General features: G+C 45.4%; 1 protein-coding gene across 1 annotated transcript in view; it reads right to left on the reverse strand.

The window, feature by feature from the left end:
- ABCB7 (ATP binding cassette subfamily B member 7) overlaps positions 1–8346 on the reverse strand; it is a 43067-nt gene extending 34721 nt beyond the window's left edge. The window contains exons 1-2 of the mRNA XM_075720559.1: positions 8179–8346; positions 128–205 (exon numbers count right to left, since the gene is read on the reverse strand). Coding sequence (XP_075576674.1) covers positions 128–205; positions 8179–8346 — 246 coding nt within the window. The remainder of the gene's footprint in view (positions 1–127; positions 206–8178) is intronic.
- Positions 8347–15131: the final 6785 nt, after the last annotated feature.

Consider the following 15131-nt stretch of genomic DNA (forward strand, 5'->3'; position numbering starts at 1 on the left):
ACTTGCTGCACTTCAAAACTGTAAATAGTGAAATCAAAAAACCAAAACAGCGGACTAAACTGAAAGGTGCTCCAAGGGCTTGAGTTTCCTTTGACCTTAAGTAGGAAGAAAAACAATTTATACCTACCTCTGAAGCCTCTAATAATGGCCTTGAATGATCTCCCCACAGACTGTGCCATGATCTTTGCTTGCAGATTGGTGGAATCTACAGAATAAAAAGGGAGGAAAAAAAAGTGAAAATGGAGTCATGCAGAACATGCACTTCACATTCAGAGAACATTCATCTAGTTTATGTAAACAAGCATAACATGAAAACAAGGCAGATTGCTTTGTTTTTAACAACTGACCACAGAAAAAGAAAACTGGTGGGGAGCAGCTGTAAAATAAATTATATTCAACCATTAAAAATGCTAAGTGACAATGAACCTTTCCCTTCCCTGAATCCCCACTCCCATCAGACTTCATTTCTTTTGTACGATGAAAGCCCAAAGTTTTCCCTTTCCTCTCATTTTAATCTTCTCCCAGGTTGTCTTCTGACGTCTTTCAAATATTCTTTTGTTCTGTTTTTGATTATGAATTGTTATGCTTAGAGGTTCTGCCATTTCCAATTCCTCTTAGCTCAGCTCACGCCACGCTTGTCTCAGACCACAAGGCTAATTGAAGCTCCAGCTCTTGACTGGGAAGCACTGGGACTGTCAGAAATGACAGCATGGCTGACTACAAGCTTTAGGTAGGCAGGACTCAAGATACCCAATATTCACATATCCATCAATGCACCTTTAATAGATATACTGCTAGGCACCAACTGTAGCATGCTTTACATGTTACACTGAAAGCAACTCATTTTCCTAAGAGTTTCAAAGGACCATTTATTTTCCCTAGATGGACTAGTGGGCAGTGCTTCCGCAGTCGCAAAACAGGGACCTCTCTCTTGGTTAGCAACGATGGTGCCACATCATCTTTGACACATTCAATATTAAATCTTTTACTGCTCTGTTGCAATATTAACCATACACCGCACACTATATAAAAATCACTACCACAGAGCGAAATAGCGAAAGAACTGCTCATCAGCCCAAGGCAAAGGACAAATGTCAAAAAGGGAAAAAAAAGAACTTGATCATAAAAAAGGGTATTTTTAACCTTGACAAGCAGCAGCACCTTCATATATTTTATACCTTGCCTTAAAACATTCCTTTGCTCTTGTCCTAAGACACATACCATAAGTCGTAATTTAGTCATTGTTAAGAAAATGATCATTCCCCACAAGTTACGACATGGGACCTGCTTATTTCAAACATTTCCACTATATGACATTACACACACAGAAAGAGTAAACATTAGAATTAATACATTTTGCACTTAGTAGAGCTAACTGGCCTGGGTGAACTGCCCTGATGCTTCCAAGACCTGGGTTAAATGAAGGAGCTGCATTTATAAGGCACTTTATTGTGGATACACCCGTAACTTTACAGTTTCACGTCAGCACAGGGGATTCCATCTAAACTAATATGCTCTCCATATCAACAGTGAGTTTCATAAACAGAAAATACAATGGAAAAAGAGAAGGACTTCAAGATGCCTCAGCACATCCCAAGATACTGCAAATTAATGTAATCATCACAAAGGTACGGTTATTTTGGATAAAAGTTCCCACCACATGCAAGAGGAGGAGTGAGCACTCCTAGCAGTAACCACTATTGTGGCGTCTGGGAAGCACCTAGAATGCAACACCAAATTAAGCTGTACAACCAATACAAAAGGCAGCAGCGTTCTCCAATTCGGCAAAGGCAGTTACATCAGTACAACTCCACCTGCTTCACCAGTCAGAAGCCGCTCAAAAGTATGGATTAAACTATGACAATTAAGAATTTATAGTGGAGACATGATCCAGGGCGAGAGGCTTAATACCAACAAGTTCTACACTCACATCAATGAGATTGAGTTCCTGTCTCCTACAGCCTAGAGTGCAGTCAGGATATTGAAACCCGCCAGCTTTTGTACTTCTTTAAACACGTGATGCTGACAAAAGACTGTTCAGATGCTATGCCAAAGAGAAGTTTAGGGGCTGATGCTCCTTAGGGCCACTGCTCACAACTGTGCTTCGGCTTCTCTTAAGACAACACAGCTGGAACCTCTCCTAAGCAGTGCCACTCTTTTCTGCTTGGCCTTGCAAGAAAGAAATCTTGGGTACTGCAAGAAGTGAAATTCAGGTATGTAACTCCGAATGCAGGGGGGGAGTGCGTTATATAGTCCTAGTACATGGAAGTACTACTGGACAACTGGTGCTCCAACAGCTATTGGAAAGAAGCTAATTACTGTTCTGGAGTGTACTCACAGGACATCATAAGAATATTTTACTAATAATTTATATCCATTGACCACGAAGTTCGCAAAGTTCTCTTCTGACTGAACATCATCACAGAAACAACTTGTATTGAAGCACCAGATCTGGTCTCAACTACGGCATTAGACAGCCTACTTACTTGACTGAAGCTATAAACTGTCATGGGGTTAAGAGATGAATACAGCAAAAAGATGAAAAGATTTGCACAAGGTACACAGGAAAACTTAAGTTCTTATTTTCACTCTTGAGCCTGGAAGACTGGAGGCTTCAATCCTCTCCCAAGCTCCTGCTAACAACCAAGTCTCAGCAAAGAAATAAAGAATTAAACAAGGTGAACAATTTACTTCACTGGTAAGTCCTCCGGCCATCACAGTATTATTAGCAGAACTGCCCAAATGAGTGGGACTGAAGCTTACCCTGTCACTCTCTGCACATCCCGCAGGCAGACTTGGGACTCCCACTTTCCCTCACTACAACTCCTTCCCAATAGGTTCAAGACTACAAAGGAAAGGCGTACTTGAACCTTATCGCAACAGATCAAAGTAGCAGGTTATTGCTTTAAAGGAGCAGAAGCAAGTCCCGCTTATTTCTGAATTTAAGAAATTATGCAGGGAGCTTTTAATTCTGGCATTTCCTAACTTTTGAATCCCTGACTCTGCACCATTATGTTCTTTTAATGTATTCTTGGATATGATTCTATATACTGTAAAGGATGAAACAGACGTCTAGTACTGATGGCACATAAAAGTCATATTGCCAAAGTGTCATGACTGTTGGTAGTAGTTTAAATACTATAAATGCAAACAAACAGGGATTAAACACATTTATGCAAGGTCAAATCCACATTTAGAAGCTTCCCTCTGGAGCGTGTTACATACTGTTCCAGATGTACTGCACTAATCCAACGGGCCTGCTTTTTTTTTTTTAAACTAACTGTAACAGCAAAGATAACTGCAGGTAGGATTCCAGTACCTGCACAGTATTCAAGTCCCACTGTTAATTTTGCTGAGTTTGCAAAGCAAGAAAAGAAAAGATATAGGAAAGAGCAGAGGAAGATGAGAGAAAAGGTAAAAATATTCTGGTATAAATATAGACTAGACTGTCACCAATATGAACAATATAAACTTAACTGGAGTTACGTTTAACAATAGCCAACACGCAACTGCTCTGTACACATACCCAGAGCAAATGAAACCAAGGAGGTTAACAAAAAGATACCTTCAGGAATTTCCCCCATAACATCTTACTAATATACCCTCACGTTTGGCTTGTTTTGGTAAAACACATCTCAATGGCAGAACGGAAAACCCACACAGCATCACAGCAGGCACCCCAGTGTACACCTACGCTCCCCCTACTACAGGGAGCATTGCTTACCCTGTGCCCCTCATTCCCCAAATGACTTTCAGATCAAGTTCCCATATTTCTATCTATTCTACTCCATTATATATCCTTCCTTGCAACAATGTTCAGTATTATTAGATGTCCATTTTTATAGGCAGACATATGGGATTGATGATGTGCTCAGCAGCAATACTTCCTCTATAAAGGGATTTTGAAAATTCAAGGAATTTCAAATACTCCGTTACAAAGCATGTATCTGTCAGTAAAGACTGTTGACTAACGGAGAATGTTGATTAATAGTTCCCATGCATCAAGCTGTTCAACTACACCATCGAAGTCTAGAGAAGAGAACTCAGCAATGCACATGGACACGTGAAATGACATCTGGACAATAAATATCAGTCTAATTTTACAGATCAGACCAGGCTTCAGGTGGGGGGAAAAAAAAAACCAGGCAAAATATAAATAAACGTAATGAAGATACCTGAAACTTCTCTTACAACCACTTCCAGAGCAAGGGGTATTATTAAATTGTGATAAAGAACGTGTTGTCATGTGAACATATGTGGCAGCTGGAAGGGCAAGATAATGGAAGGTGGTGGTGGGGAGTCTCCTCTGGTTTTTACCGTTACACTTAGCATGACTTACAAAGCCCTGCTTTCTGCAACTGCCAAAGTCCTCTCTGAAAGAAACCCCTCAGTGTATTTCTTGACTCATACAGATTCCTAGTAAAATTATTATCCTTAGTTGGCTGTTGGACCTTTTCAGCCAAATGCTATTTTCCTTCCATTAAGTTCCATTTAAGTTTTAGATCAAATAGAATTTGCCATTGCTTTTATTTTGGAGGTGGGCAAACTATTCTACAAAAACCCCCTAATCTTCCTAGAAAAAAAAGTAACAGTCTTCATTTGGTTACTTTTCAAAGTTTACCAAGCAGGCCACATCCAATATTCCCATTCTCTCTGTTACCACTTAGCAGAGATCCTAAATTCAAAACGCAAGTTTTGACACAATGAACCCCTGCCTACTCCAGCTGCAGGAGGGTGAACTGAAGGAGCTACAATTATGGAAATACAAACTGATCTCGGTATCAAGAAATGGAGTCTGAACACAGTTCCACGATATTTATGACACCTGTTTTTCCCCTCCATAAATTTAGCTATTCTCCTCTCCAGGATAGAAACGTTACATGTCTAATCACTCAGAAAAGCAAGACTCTAATCAAAACTACTGAAAAATATAAATGTGAGGGAAGACAGACATGGATCTGTAACGCAACAGCACCCGAACACCTCTACTATATTTGAATCTCATGGTACTAAGTGCCATAGAAAATACATATATTGTATTATAATACAATTAAGCTTAGAATTAATTGTAAGCTTAAAAACAAGCTTAAAACTGCCATGAAACAATGAAGACAGGGGTTCAAGTACTGCACAGATGCAACGTAGAGTAGAAGGATGACGAGCAAGTGTTTGAAATCATTTTTCAAAAAGAGTGGTTAGTAACTTTGCTGTTATGGTTATGTTTCACCAGAGTTTTTTCCTCCCTTTAATCACACTTTTTTCTCACGAGGTAAGCTACGGCTATACTGTTTACCAGCCCGGGCTGTAAAAGGCACAACTCTTGACTGACACAGCTATGCTGTCACAAACCTCTGCTATTTGTGTATTTCTATCACTAAAAGTAGAACTACAGTTGTACAGTTGATTTTACTCACAAAAGTGATTTTACTACAGCAGTGAGGAGCACCGTGTTGCTGGTGCAACCATGTCACATTAGGGGCCTGGGAATGCCCTTACTATTTAGGAACACTTTGGGGAAGACGCACCATTAAAGCCAACTATCTGGATTTCACAAGAGGCTGGGTCCTGTCAGTCTCCCATCCCATGGGAGACCAAGAGGCTGGATCACGGGCATTTATTTCACATTTACTGCCCTTGGTTACGTTCAACAAGCTAGTGCAAAATCTAACCCATATTCGATACCTAAAATATAGCAATAAAGGTAACATAAGAGCTTTCCCACACACTAAAGTATATATACTAAGGCGTCTCATCACACAGTAGCCTGGAGGCTTTCACGAGAACACATGCTATAAAACACTACTTTCATTAAACCTTATTGCCAGATGACTGTGAAGCATGCAGCTTAGGACCACGGCAAACAAGTTTTAAGTTGTTTTAAGTGCAAAACCAGGTGTGTTTCTTCACTTTTTTTAATATATGGAAAAGCTTTCAGAATAAGCCCATTAAAAATATTTACAGTCCTCATTAGTGTATAAACATAGCAAAATAATTAAATAGCTAAATCTAAAATACGATGCACATACTCGCTCCCAGAAGACTTTCTAAACGCTGAATTACCTAATTTATAAAAATGAGGCTGCTGAAGCGCCTAGCCAACTTTTGACAGTCACTTATGGTGGTGCAGGCACAGTATGTCTGGAACTAGCTGAAAAATGAGAAGAAGCGGGGCGGGGGGAGAAAACTGAAATTGCAGCACAATACATCTTCCTCTGTCAGCAGATTTAATTAAATGTTAAAAAATGTCAGCTAGTCCCAAAATTTTGAAGGAAATTATAACCAAAAACTCCAGAACACTAAGTTTGAGCCTCCTGCTAGATAAAAGTAACTTTGCACTTTGCACAACACACATAAAACATGTTGCCTATTTGCTATAATGTGGCACAAAGTTTTTATTTAACAAAACGTAAGATCCTGCTCACGCATTTAATGAATTCTCATTTTCATCCAAATAGAGCCTGACGCAGAAGTGAAGTAAAAATTACTCACCAGACTGTAAAAAAAGAAATGCATAATTGACTGCTTCATAACACAGAAACGTCTAGGAACTAAAAGACCAAAGAGATGCATACATATATATACCACAGACATAGCCTTAGCTTTCTAGTTCAGAAAATCTAGTGCAAATCAATGTTTAGCAACAAGTGGCAAGTAAAATTTGTCCACAAGAACTGGCATTTCTCATATGAAAATAAAAACATTTGAAAGGAAAACAGGATTAAAATTAATATTTCTATACATCACCATGATAACATTGTTGTTTATTTACTGAGATCTGAAGTAAGTTTCCAGGAACACTGGACAATGCCGAGTACCCAGACATATTTTAACATATCCAAATATATTTGGTCTGCATCGACTTCAACTCGCAGCTTCCTGTCTCGCACAAGTTTCAAAACTAAAACCTCCAAAAACTTACTACTTCAGTTCCACTCATCTCATCTACTAAGTAATATGAACTTGACTGTAGTCCATGATAGAATTCTGCCTGGCAGGGGCAACTAACCAAGGCAGGCGACAAGGAAAAGCTAGTCATAAAACAGCAGTACTTGGAGGGGGGGTATTATCAAACAGAAATAATAGCTATCCAAGACTTTACAGAAAGTTAATTTACTCAATCTTCAAGACACACTTCCTTCACTCTGAAAAATGCTCACGAATTACTTAAAGCTGGGCACATAATAGCTGGACGCGTTCAATTTGAGATGCGTACTCGATTCCTTACCTGTAACAAAAAAATCATTCTCTGCAACATGTTACAGCTTCCACTGCTACGGAAAGCATTCCAATTTCCTTTCCCTACATAACGGCAAAACCAGCTGCCAGCCTAAGTTACAAACTTAGTTACAAAACTCTCTACAAACGCTTAGCACCCATTCGAAGGCGTTGCTTTTCTCATGCTTGTCCACAAAACGGTGACCAAACGCAACAGACCGACGGGCCACCCGAACGCCACCACCACAGAGGGAGCGGCTCAGCCCGAAGCTGCCCGGGCCCCACGCTGCCCGAAGCTGCCCGGGCCCCACGCTGCCCGAAGCTGCCCGGGCCCCACGCTGCCCGAAGCTGCCCGGGCCCCACGCTGCCCGAAGCTGCCCGGGCCCCACGCTGCCCGAAGCTGCCCGGGCCCCACGCTGCCCGAAGCTGCCCGGGCCCCACGCTGCCCGAAGCTGCCCGGGCCCCACGCTGCCCGAAGCTGCCCGGGCCCCACGCTGCCCGAAGCTGCCCGGGCCCCACGCTGCCCGAAGCTGCCCGGGCCCCACGCTGCCCGAAGCTGCCCGGGCCCCACGCTGCCCGAAGCTGCCCGGGCCCCACGTTACCCGAAGCTGCCCGGGCCCCACGTTACCCGAAGCTGCCCGGGCCCCAAGCGGCCCGAAGCTGCCCGGGCCCCACGTTGCCCGAAGCTGCCCGGGCCCCACGTTGCCCGGGACCTTCCCAGCACCGCCAAGGCTGCACGGCGGGCGCCCCGCCATGCCCCCAGCCCCTCAGCGAGCGGCTTCCCCGCCGGGAGCGGGGCGGCGGCCCCGGTCCCCCCCGCCCCGCCGCGGGCGGCGAGCGCTGACAGCCGGGCAAGGCCAGGCCGCACCATCCCGCCCTCCCCGGGGGCAGCGCGGCGGGGCCCGCCGCCGCTCCTCAGCCCCTCACCGCCCGCCCTCGGCCGGGGCCGGCGCCCCCACGCACCTGGCCGCTCCCCGGGGCCGTGCGGGCCCGCTGCCGCCCGCTCCCCGCAAGCCAGCCGTGCGCGCAGGCGGCGGCGGCCGCCGGAGGCCGCAGCAGGGCGAGGGCGAGCAGCCGGCGCCTGCGGGAGGCGGCTGCCGCCAGGCTCCCCGGAGCCCCCAGCGGCGCCATCTTGCGAGGGCCGCAGAGCAGAGGATTGTGGGGCGGCGGCGGCGCGGGAGGGGCCCCGCGGCCCGGCCGCCCTGAGGAGAAGGCGGGGCGCGTCGCCATGGCAGCGCCCGCTCCGCTCCGCTCCGCGCCCGCCCCGCAGAGCCCTGGCCCTGCCGCCGCCTCCTGCGGCCGCGGCAACGCTGACGGATGGCTCGCTCGCCCGCCCGCCCGCTCGCCCGCCGGGGCCGTTCGGGCTGGCCGGTGGCAGCGGCGAGGCGGGAGAGCGCCCGGGCTGCCCTCAGCCCTGCCGCTGCGCCCCGAGGGCGACGGGCGCTTCCTGCCCAGCTGCGGGGCGGCCAAGCCCTTCCCGAGCCGTCCCCTCCTCCTCAGGAGGATTTTTGTTCTGACCGTACAGATAAAGGCATCCTGCTCCAGAAATCGGACTGAAATATGGGGGCCCTCAAGCCCGAACCACGCAACCGCAAGCATCGCTCATTTTGGTCGGCAGCTCCATTAATACGGCCGTACTTTATAATAAAGTCTCTCTCACGCCAGGGGAGGTTTAGATTGGATACTAGGAAAAATTTCTTCACAGAAAGGGTAGTCAAGCATCGGAACAGGCTGCCCAGAGAGGTGGGGGAGTCCCCATCCCTGGAAGTGTTCAAAAAATGGGCAGAGGTGGCACTTGGGGACATGGTTTAGTGGGCATGGGGGTGTTGGGTTGATGGTTGGACTGATGATCTTAGAGGGCCTTTCCAACCTTAATGATTCCTAGTTTTTATTTTCATTATAAATAACCCAGCCACCAAGCCAGGAAACACGAAATTGCTACTGTACCCTTAATTAGTTTAGTGGCGGACTTGGTAGTGTAGGTTAATGGTTGGACTGGATGATCTTAAAGGTCTTTTCCAACCTAAACGATTCCATGATTCTATGATCTCCATGCGCAGCCGGACACCGATGCCGCTGTCAGATGAGAAGAGAGCCCGAGCTGGCACACGTCCCTCTGGGAGAGGGGCCCGAGCTGGCACACGTCCCTCGGCAGATTTCGGGGACCCCGCAGAGCAGCTGCCCCGGCGGTTTCCTCGGCTCGGGCGCCGACAGGCCTCAGCCTGCAGAGCCGTGAGGGCAGCACCGGCCGGAGGGGAAGGCGTAATCTCGACGGCACGTGGCACGGCGCGTCTCCGCACAGACCGAGCTCTGTATTCCACGCCCTTCCCGGGGTTAAGCTGACAGCTACCTCGCGGAACTCCTTCGGCGAACACCGCCGGCATCACCGCTCAGCCATAGTTCCTTTGAGACCAGATTAACACAGCAGTAGTATGGTTCCTAATTAACCACCGATTTAGGAAGATAGAGCTATGCCATGGATTACATTCACAATGGCCCGTCTACTCTCATCTGATTGGCATGCAGAGCCGCGAGGAAGCTGTAACTCTGTGTGGCATTTTTAATCACATAAAGATTTCTTCAAAGCTACCAGAGCTTGACTACTGATGCTCTTGCCTTGAGGGAGAGTTGTAAGCTCATTTGCGGTGGAGGAAGACAGACAGACAGACAGAAAGGCAGAGGACAATTGGCTTAAAGCTGCTGTTTAATGAGGCAGGCTTTCTCTAGCCTGCGCTTTGATACGCAACTTTGCTTCTGACCAGGATTCACTTTGAACGACAGAGGCGACATTTCTCTGTCACTAATTCTTCATCATAATTGCATTTGGCAGAGCTTGGCCTGAACAGTGCCGCCCAGTGGCATCGTTCAGAAAGATGAACAGAAATTCTAGGCTTATGGCTTCTATACATCCGCTTCCTTCGGCATGCCCTTCTCAACACGGAAGGTGGAGCAGGCAAAATGTGATAATTGTGGCTCTTTGTCTGGGATAGCCTGGACAGACAGGCCGGCCAACACTGCAGCATCTTTCGAGTGATTTCAAATGTTTCTGCAATGTTTCTGCATGCGTTGCTGACAGTCTTCACACATACAGCGTACGTATGCAGATACAGCACATTCTGGAGAGCTCAGCCCTGCAGCACAGGCTCTCGGGCCTCTCACGCGTGTCCGGCATTGCCACCATGCCGAGCTCGCTGGACACGCACAGCGCGGCATGTCCGGGGGGGGCAGAGCACCCTGCATTGCGGTGTCGCGGTGGTTGGCGTGGCTCGAATGCCTCTCTAATGGAGATGTACAAAATCACTCGACAAACAGGTGTTGCCAAGCCTCCCAATACCACGCGGAGACACCTGTACTGTTCCAGCCTTGTCTTCGTTAAATACGGAGAGAAGAGCAGGCTCCAGATGCCCGTACGCTGCGCTGGGTGGAAGCTGTTGCACGCGTCCAAGAAGACCCTGCAAGCGAAGATGGAAAACACGCATTTCATCGTTCAGTTCGCGCTCTCTCCAGTACGGACTAGCACTGATTTTTTTGCCTAACGCAGTTCTAAAGTTCTGCAGCAAGCACCAGCTGCGTAAGAAATAAATATATTCCCCTCGTGAAATACAAAGAGGAATGTTCAAGTGTTCCCATGGCATATTGAAAATGACGTTCTGTCATTCATCCTACACTGACAAAACACCTCAGCAGACTGGCGGAGAGGAGGCGATTAATTTTGAAGAAGGGCTTAAAAGTGCCAAATGCTAGCAGCTTAGTTTACAGATAACTAGGGGGTGACTCTACCCCATGCTGTAAACCTTTAAGAAGGGTGAGAAGTTATTCATGATGAGAGAAGGAAGGAGTACTGGAAGTAATGGCATCAAATTAAAGACAGGAAAGCCAAAGAGAAATAGCTGGCAAAAAAAATAGCCTCCCTGTCATTAAGGGAAGCGTGACAGGATAGTTGGTGTCCCCTCATTTAGGCTATTTAGAATTAAAAGGGCTGAGACCTGAGAAAATTATCTGCACTGAAAAATCTGGCATTACACATATACGTATACACTTACAATAGCAAATGGCTACGTGGTATTTGGTGGAAAATATTATCATTAATAATTTTAAAATTCCATTATCGTGGACTGAGCAAAACACCAGTTCTAGAATTTCCATTCTCAGTGCTCATGCCTGTCATTTTATTTTCCCTACGCTTTTAAGGCTAATGAGGTACTTCATATATTTCACACTGATATTGTGCCTGCAAATTTGGCCTTTACCTGCTGTTCCTTCTTTAATAACTCTCCAATGCTGCTGGTTTTATTTCCTCCCCCTACTACTGCAGCCTTTTTTTTCCAGTTCCAATCTTCTCTTTCTCCTTTTGATGCCAGTTTATTTACATGAGACCAGATTCTTGAAACCCGTGCAAGGCACCGCACAAACCCCGAGAGAGACACGGAGAGAAACGGAGGGCACGTAGCTCCAGTGGTCAGGGCCATGACAACCCCTGCCTCAAAGCGACCTAACCAGGAGAACAGCTCGTGCTGTAGACACAGAGAGCTAACAGACGACTGTTATAAACTTAGGCTGTTTGAAGTAGCTTGCCACAAAAAAAAAAAAAAAAAAAAAAAAAAATCTGTTTCTCTGCAGATTTACTGTAGAAGGGGAGGATCTCCTTGGATAAGCCAGACAGAAATCAATGCACTCTCCAGAGCTGGCAGCAAGAAATTTACAGAAGCAGCTCGGTAGAAGACACATAAGTCCCGGCGCATAGAGGCAAAATAACACCTTAGAGTTTATTAAAGGTTTTACGTTCCTTCTCATTAAAGGTGTATAATATGATTATAACATTGTAATGAACTTCACTTACAGCAACAAGTACTTATTTCTTCCAGCTGTAAAAAAGCGGAGTACAATTTCAGAAAGAGTATTTACAGAACTAAGATTTATAATTATTAAACAAGCCTATAAAATGGAAAGAATCAACACGGAATGACAGATAATCAGTCTGCCAAAGGCAGACTGAAACCTCTGTTTCATATGGTAATGCTGACAATTCCAGTTACGGCAGGCATCAGACTAAACGAACGTGCCCCCAGAGCTGTGGAAATCAAATGAATTCAGGAGTCAGGCTAGAGGATAAAGTGACAATATTCAGTCATAATTTCTCTTCATAATTTTTACAAAATAGTAATCTAAGGCAGCAGTAGTAGCAATTCTAGAGTATGTTGGTTTGTGATCCTTAATTTCACTTTTGTGTTTCTTATTGACGAATCGCATAGTATTCTGGCTGCCCAGCACTTCCTAGCTCTCTTTGTCTTCTTAACAAACACATTTTCACGTCAGATTAATCTCATTCAGAGGAGCGGGAGGTAAAAATGTTTCCAAACTTGCCTGTATTTGAAATATTATGTCTGCTACCCATGGGTAACTGCTCCTCTCGTGACTTCTGCTTCTAGTACCACATGTCCTATGCTGACAAAGAACGCTATGAAAATGAAGAAAGGCCGGAGGTGCAGAGGCAAATCCTCGCCGAAATCGCAAGGAAGTTGCCGGTGTACACGAGAATGGGGAACGGAGGTCAGCCAAGCAGAGCGCTCTGTTTCTCTAAATCTACTCAAGCACGCTAAGGTAGCACAGGCTGGCAATCCAGGCGATGCTGCCGCCCAACGGGGCGTTCCTAGTGCCGCTGCGTGCGCTGAGTAACTCTTGTGCAAATAATTGTAATGCCTTTTCTCTCAGGTTTTATGTTTGGGAAAGCAAAAAAGCCTTGAACGCTTCCATTCATCTTCAGAGGAGTACCAGGTGCTGCCTTTGAGAAGCAGTACGTTGCCCTTTGCGTTTACGGTGCAAAAGCCTACTGCTGTTGTCTGCGTTTCGTGATAGAATGACAAACTCTGGAGTTGTTTTTGCTTAAAATGGCGCCTAGCTTAGACATGCAGGACATAGTTCTGCAAACAGATTATTGCACCTTGTTCTGTGATTAAATGCATGCTGCACTCCTTCCAAAGCTTAAAAGAAATCCGGGTTCATACTGGAGGCTCTGACGTGTTCATTTCTGTCGGACAAGCCAAAGAATTCTCAAGTGAAGAACTGCTATATAGGCAAAACCCGTCCTTTTACGTGGCGTAGCAAGGAATCTTCAAGTGAAAAGCAGAGATTTTCATTATATTTCATTTTGACCACTAAGGGGAGCTATTTATTGAGAAAATTGTGTTGTGCAATCAAGAGGCTTAAGAAAGCAAAAAAACCATCGTAGTATTCATTGTGTTACAACCGTGTGCTGTCCATATCCTGATTTCAACTTTGCTTTTGTTCTCTAGGGTGAATAACTGCATTGGATTTTCTAACTACAAATTCTTTCTACTGTTCTTAGCCTATTCTTTGTTGTATTGCTTGTATATTGCTGCAACAGTCTTCAAGTATTTCATTAAGTATTGGACAGTAAGTTGTGAAATCTGGTTACTGTTTCATATCCTCTGAGTCTGGTGGGGCTTAGTCACTCTTGTTACTTTTTTGCTGTGCGTCAATGGAGGGTCTGCGTTTCTTCCGTAAGGTATTTTCCTGTCCCCTGTTTTGAGGATAACTCCCTTTATATGGGTGAAACGCACAAAGCGAGAAGTAAATAGGCTTCAGGAATTTCAAACTGTAGAGTTAGCTTCTGGCACAGAAGTTATGTCCTTTGCCTGTTCTTGCATTTGCGTGTATGTGTATCAGAATCTTTGGAAACTTACCACAAGTTTCTTAGTTTGGAAAACTCAAATGTCGTTCAAAAGACGACACACTTCACTGAAAGAGAGCCCAGGACTGCTGTTTACAAAGATGTTCTGTGCCTTTTCAGTACACATTAGGGTCTATCATGACTCATTCACTGAAATTAGAGGTGTTACAGAGGGATAAACACCGCTGGAGTTAGGCTGGGCTCTTGGACGGAAATGTGGTTCATCTTCCCAACTCTAAATACAGCTGCTGTTGTCTGGCCGTATCTCTGTACTTAAAAAAAAAAACCCCAAACATCTACTGATTATGGAAATAATTGTCTTCTAAGTAGAAATCCTTAGCTGTCAACATTTGATGCTTTTAAAGTGGTTGCAAGAATACCTCCTGTGCATTTCAGTCATATTACAGGAAACCATGAGTTGTGGGTGGTTTTCTTTTGTGTTGCTACCTGAACTGCCCGGGCATCTTTTGTTCCAACGTGCGCTGTATTGGTGTCTTAAGGATGCGGTCCCTTGCACTTAGAGAGCGCGAGCAAATAAGGGAAGGCACAGCGTGCAGATCCCGGGGTTGCTACCCTGCCGTTTACTGGAACTGATGGTTTCCAGAATCTTCATTTCTTGAAGAGAATCTGCTCCCTTCTCTCCTCTGGTATCAAAGCGCAACATCCTGGCACTGCTCTGTACATATTTACTGAAAAGAAAAAAAAGGTCAAACCCCCTTGTTCATTCTCTAATCCCCATATGACTCCTTTCTCCATTTAAAAGTTGACTGAAGTAAGGTATGCTTTATTACTCAGTTATCGATTATCCTTCACATGCAAGCAATGCCAGCTGACAGTTCCAGTAAGGGACTGGCCTTTGTCTCCAGTTGTTTTGTGTCCCCTCTGCTGCTAACTCGCGAGGACTGTGCTGCAGTAACTGAACTTTGCTGTGCAGTCATTTATTAAATGTCTGTTTTTTTAATGGCGAATGCCTCACATAAAACGCCTCTGGAGATGCTCACGGGACACTAGCAGGAATTGTTTCTTAGGCTAAGAAAGGCACCGAGACTTGAGCTCTGTGGCTGCATATATGGGATGTGCAAAGGCTGAGAAATAATTTTTTTTATTTTGAGGTCCCCGCAGCCTATCTGTAGACGTGTGCTTATGAGGATCTCTGGCACTTGACTCTCCTACTGTAGAAGACTGGTTTATGGCATCAATAAGGTGATTTATTAATTTTCATCTT

This window comes from Pelecanus crispus, chromosome 13, assembly GCF_030463565.1.
Source record: "Pelecanus crispus isolate bPelCri1 chromosome 13, bPelCri1.pri, whole genome shotgun sequence".
NCBI classification, from domain to species: domain Eukaryota; kingdom Metazoa; phylum Chordata; class Aves; order Pelecaniformes; family Pelecanidae; genus Pelecanus; species Pelecanus crispus.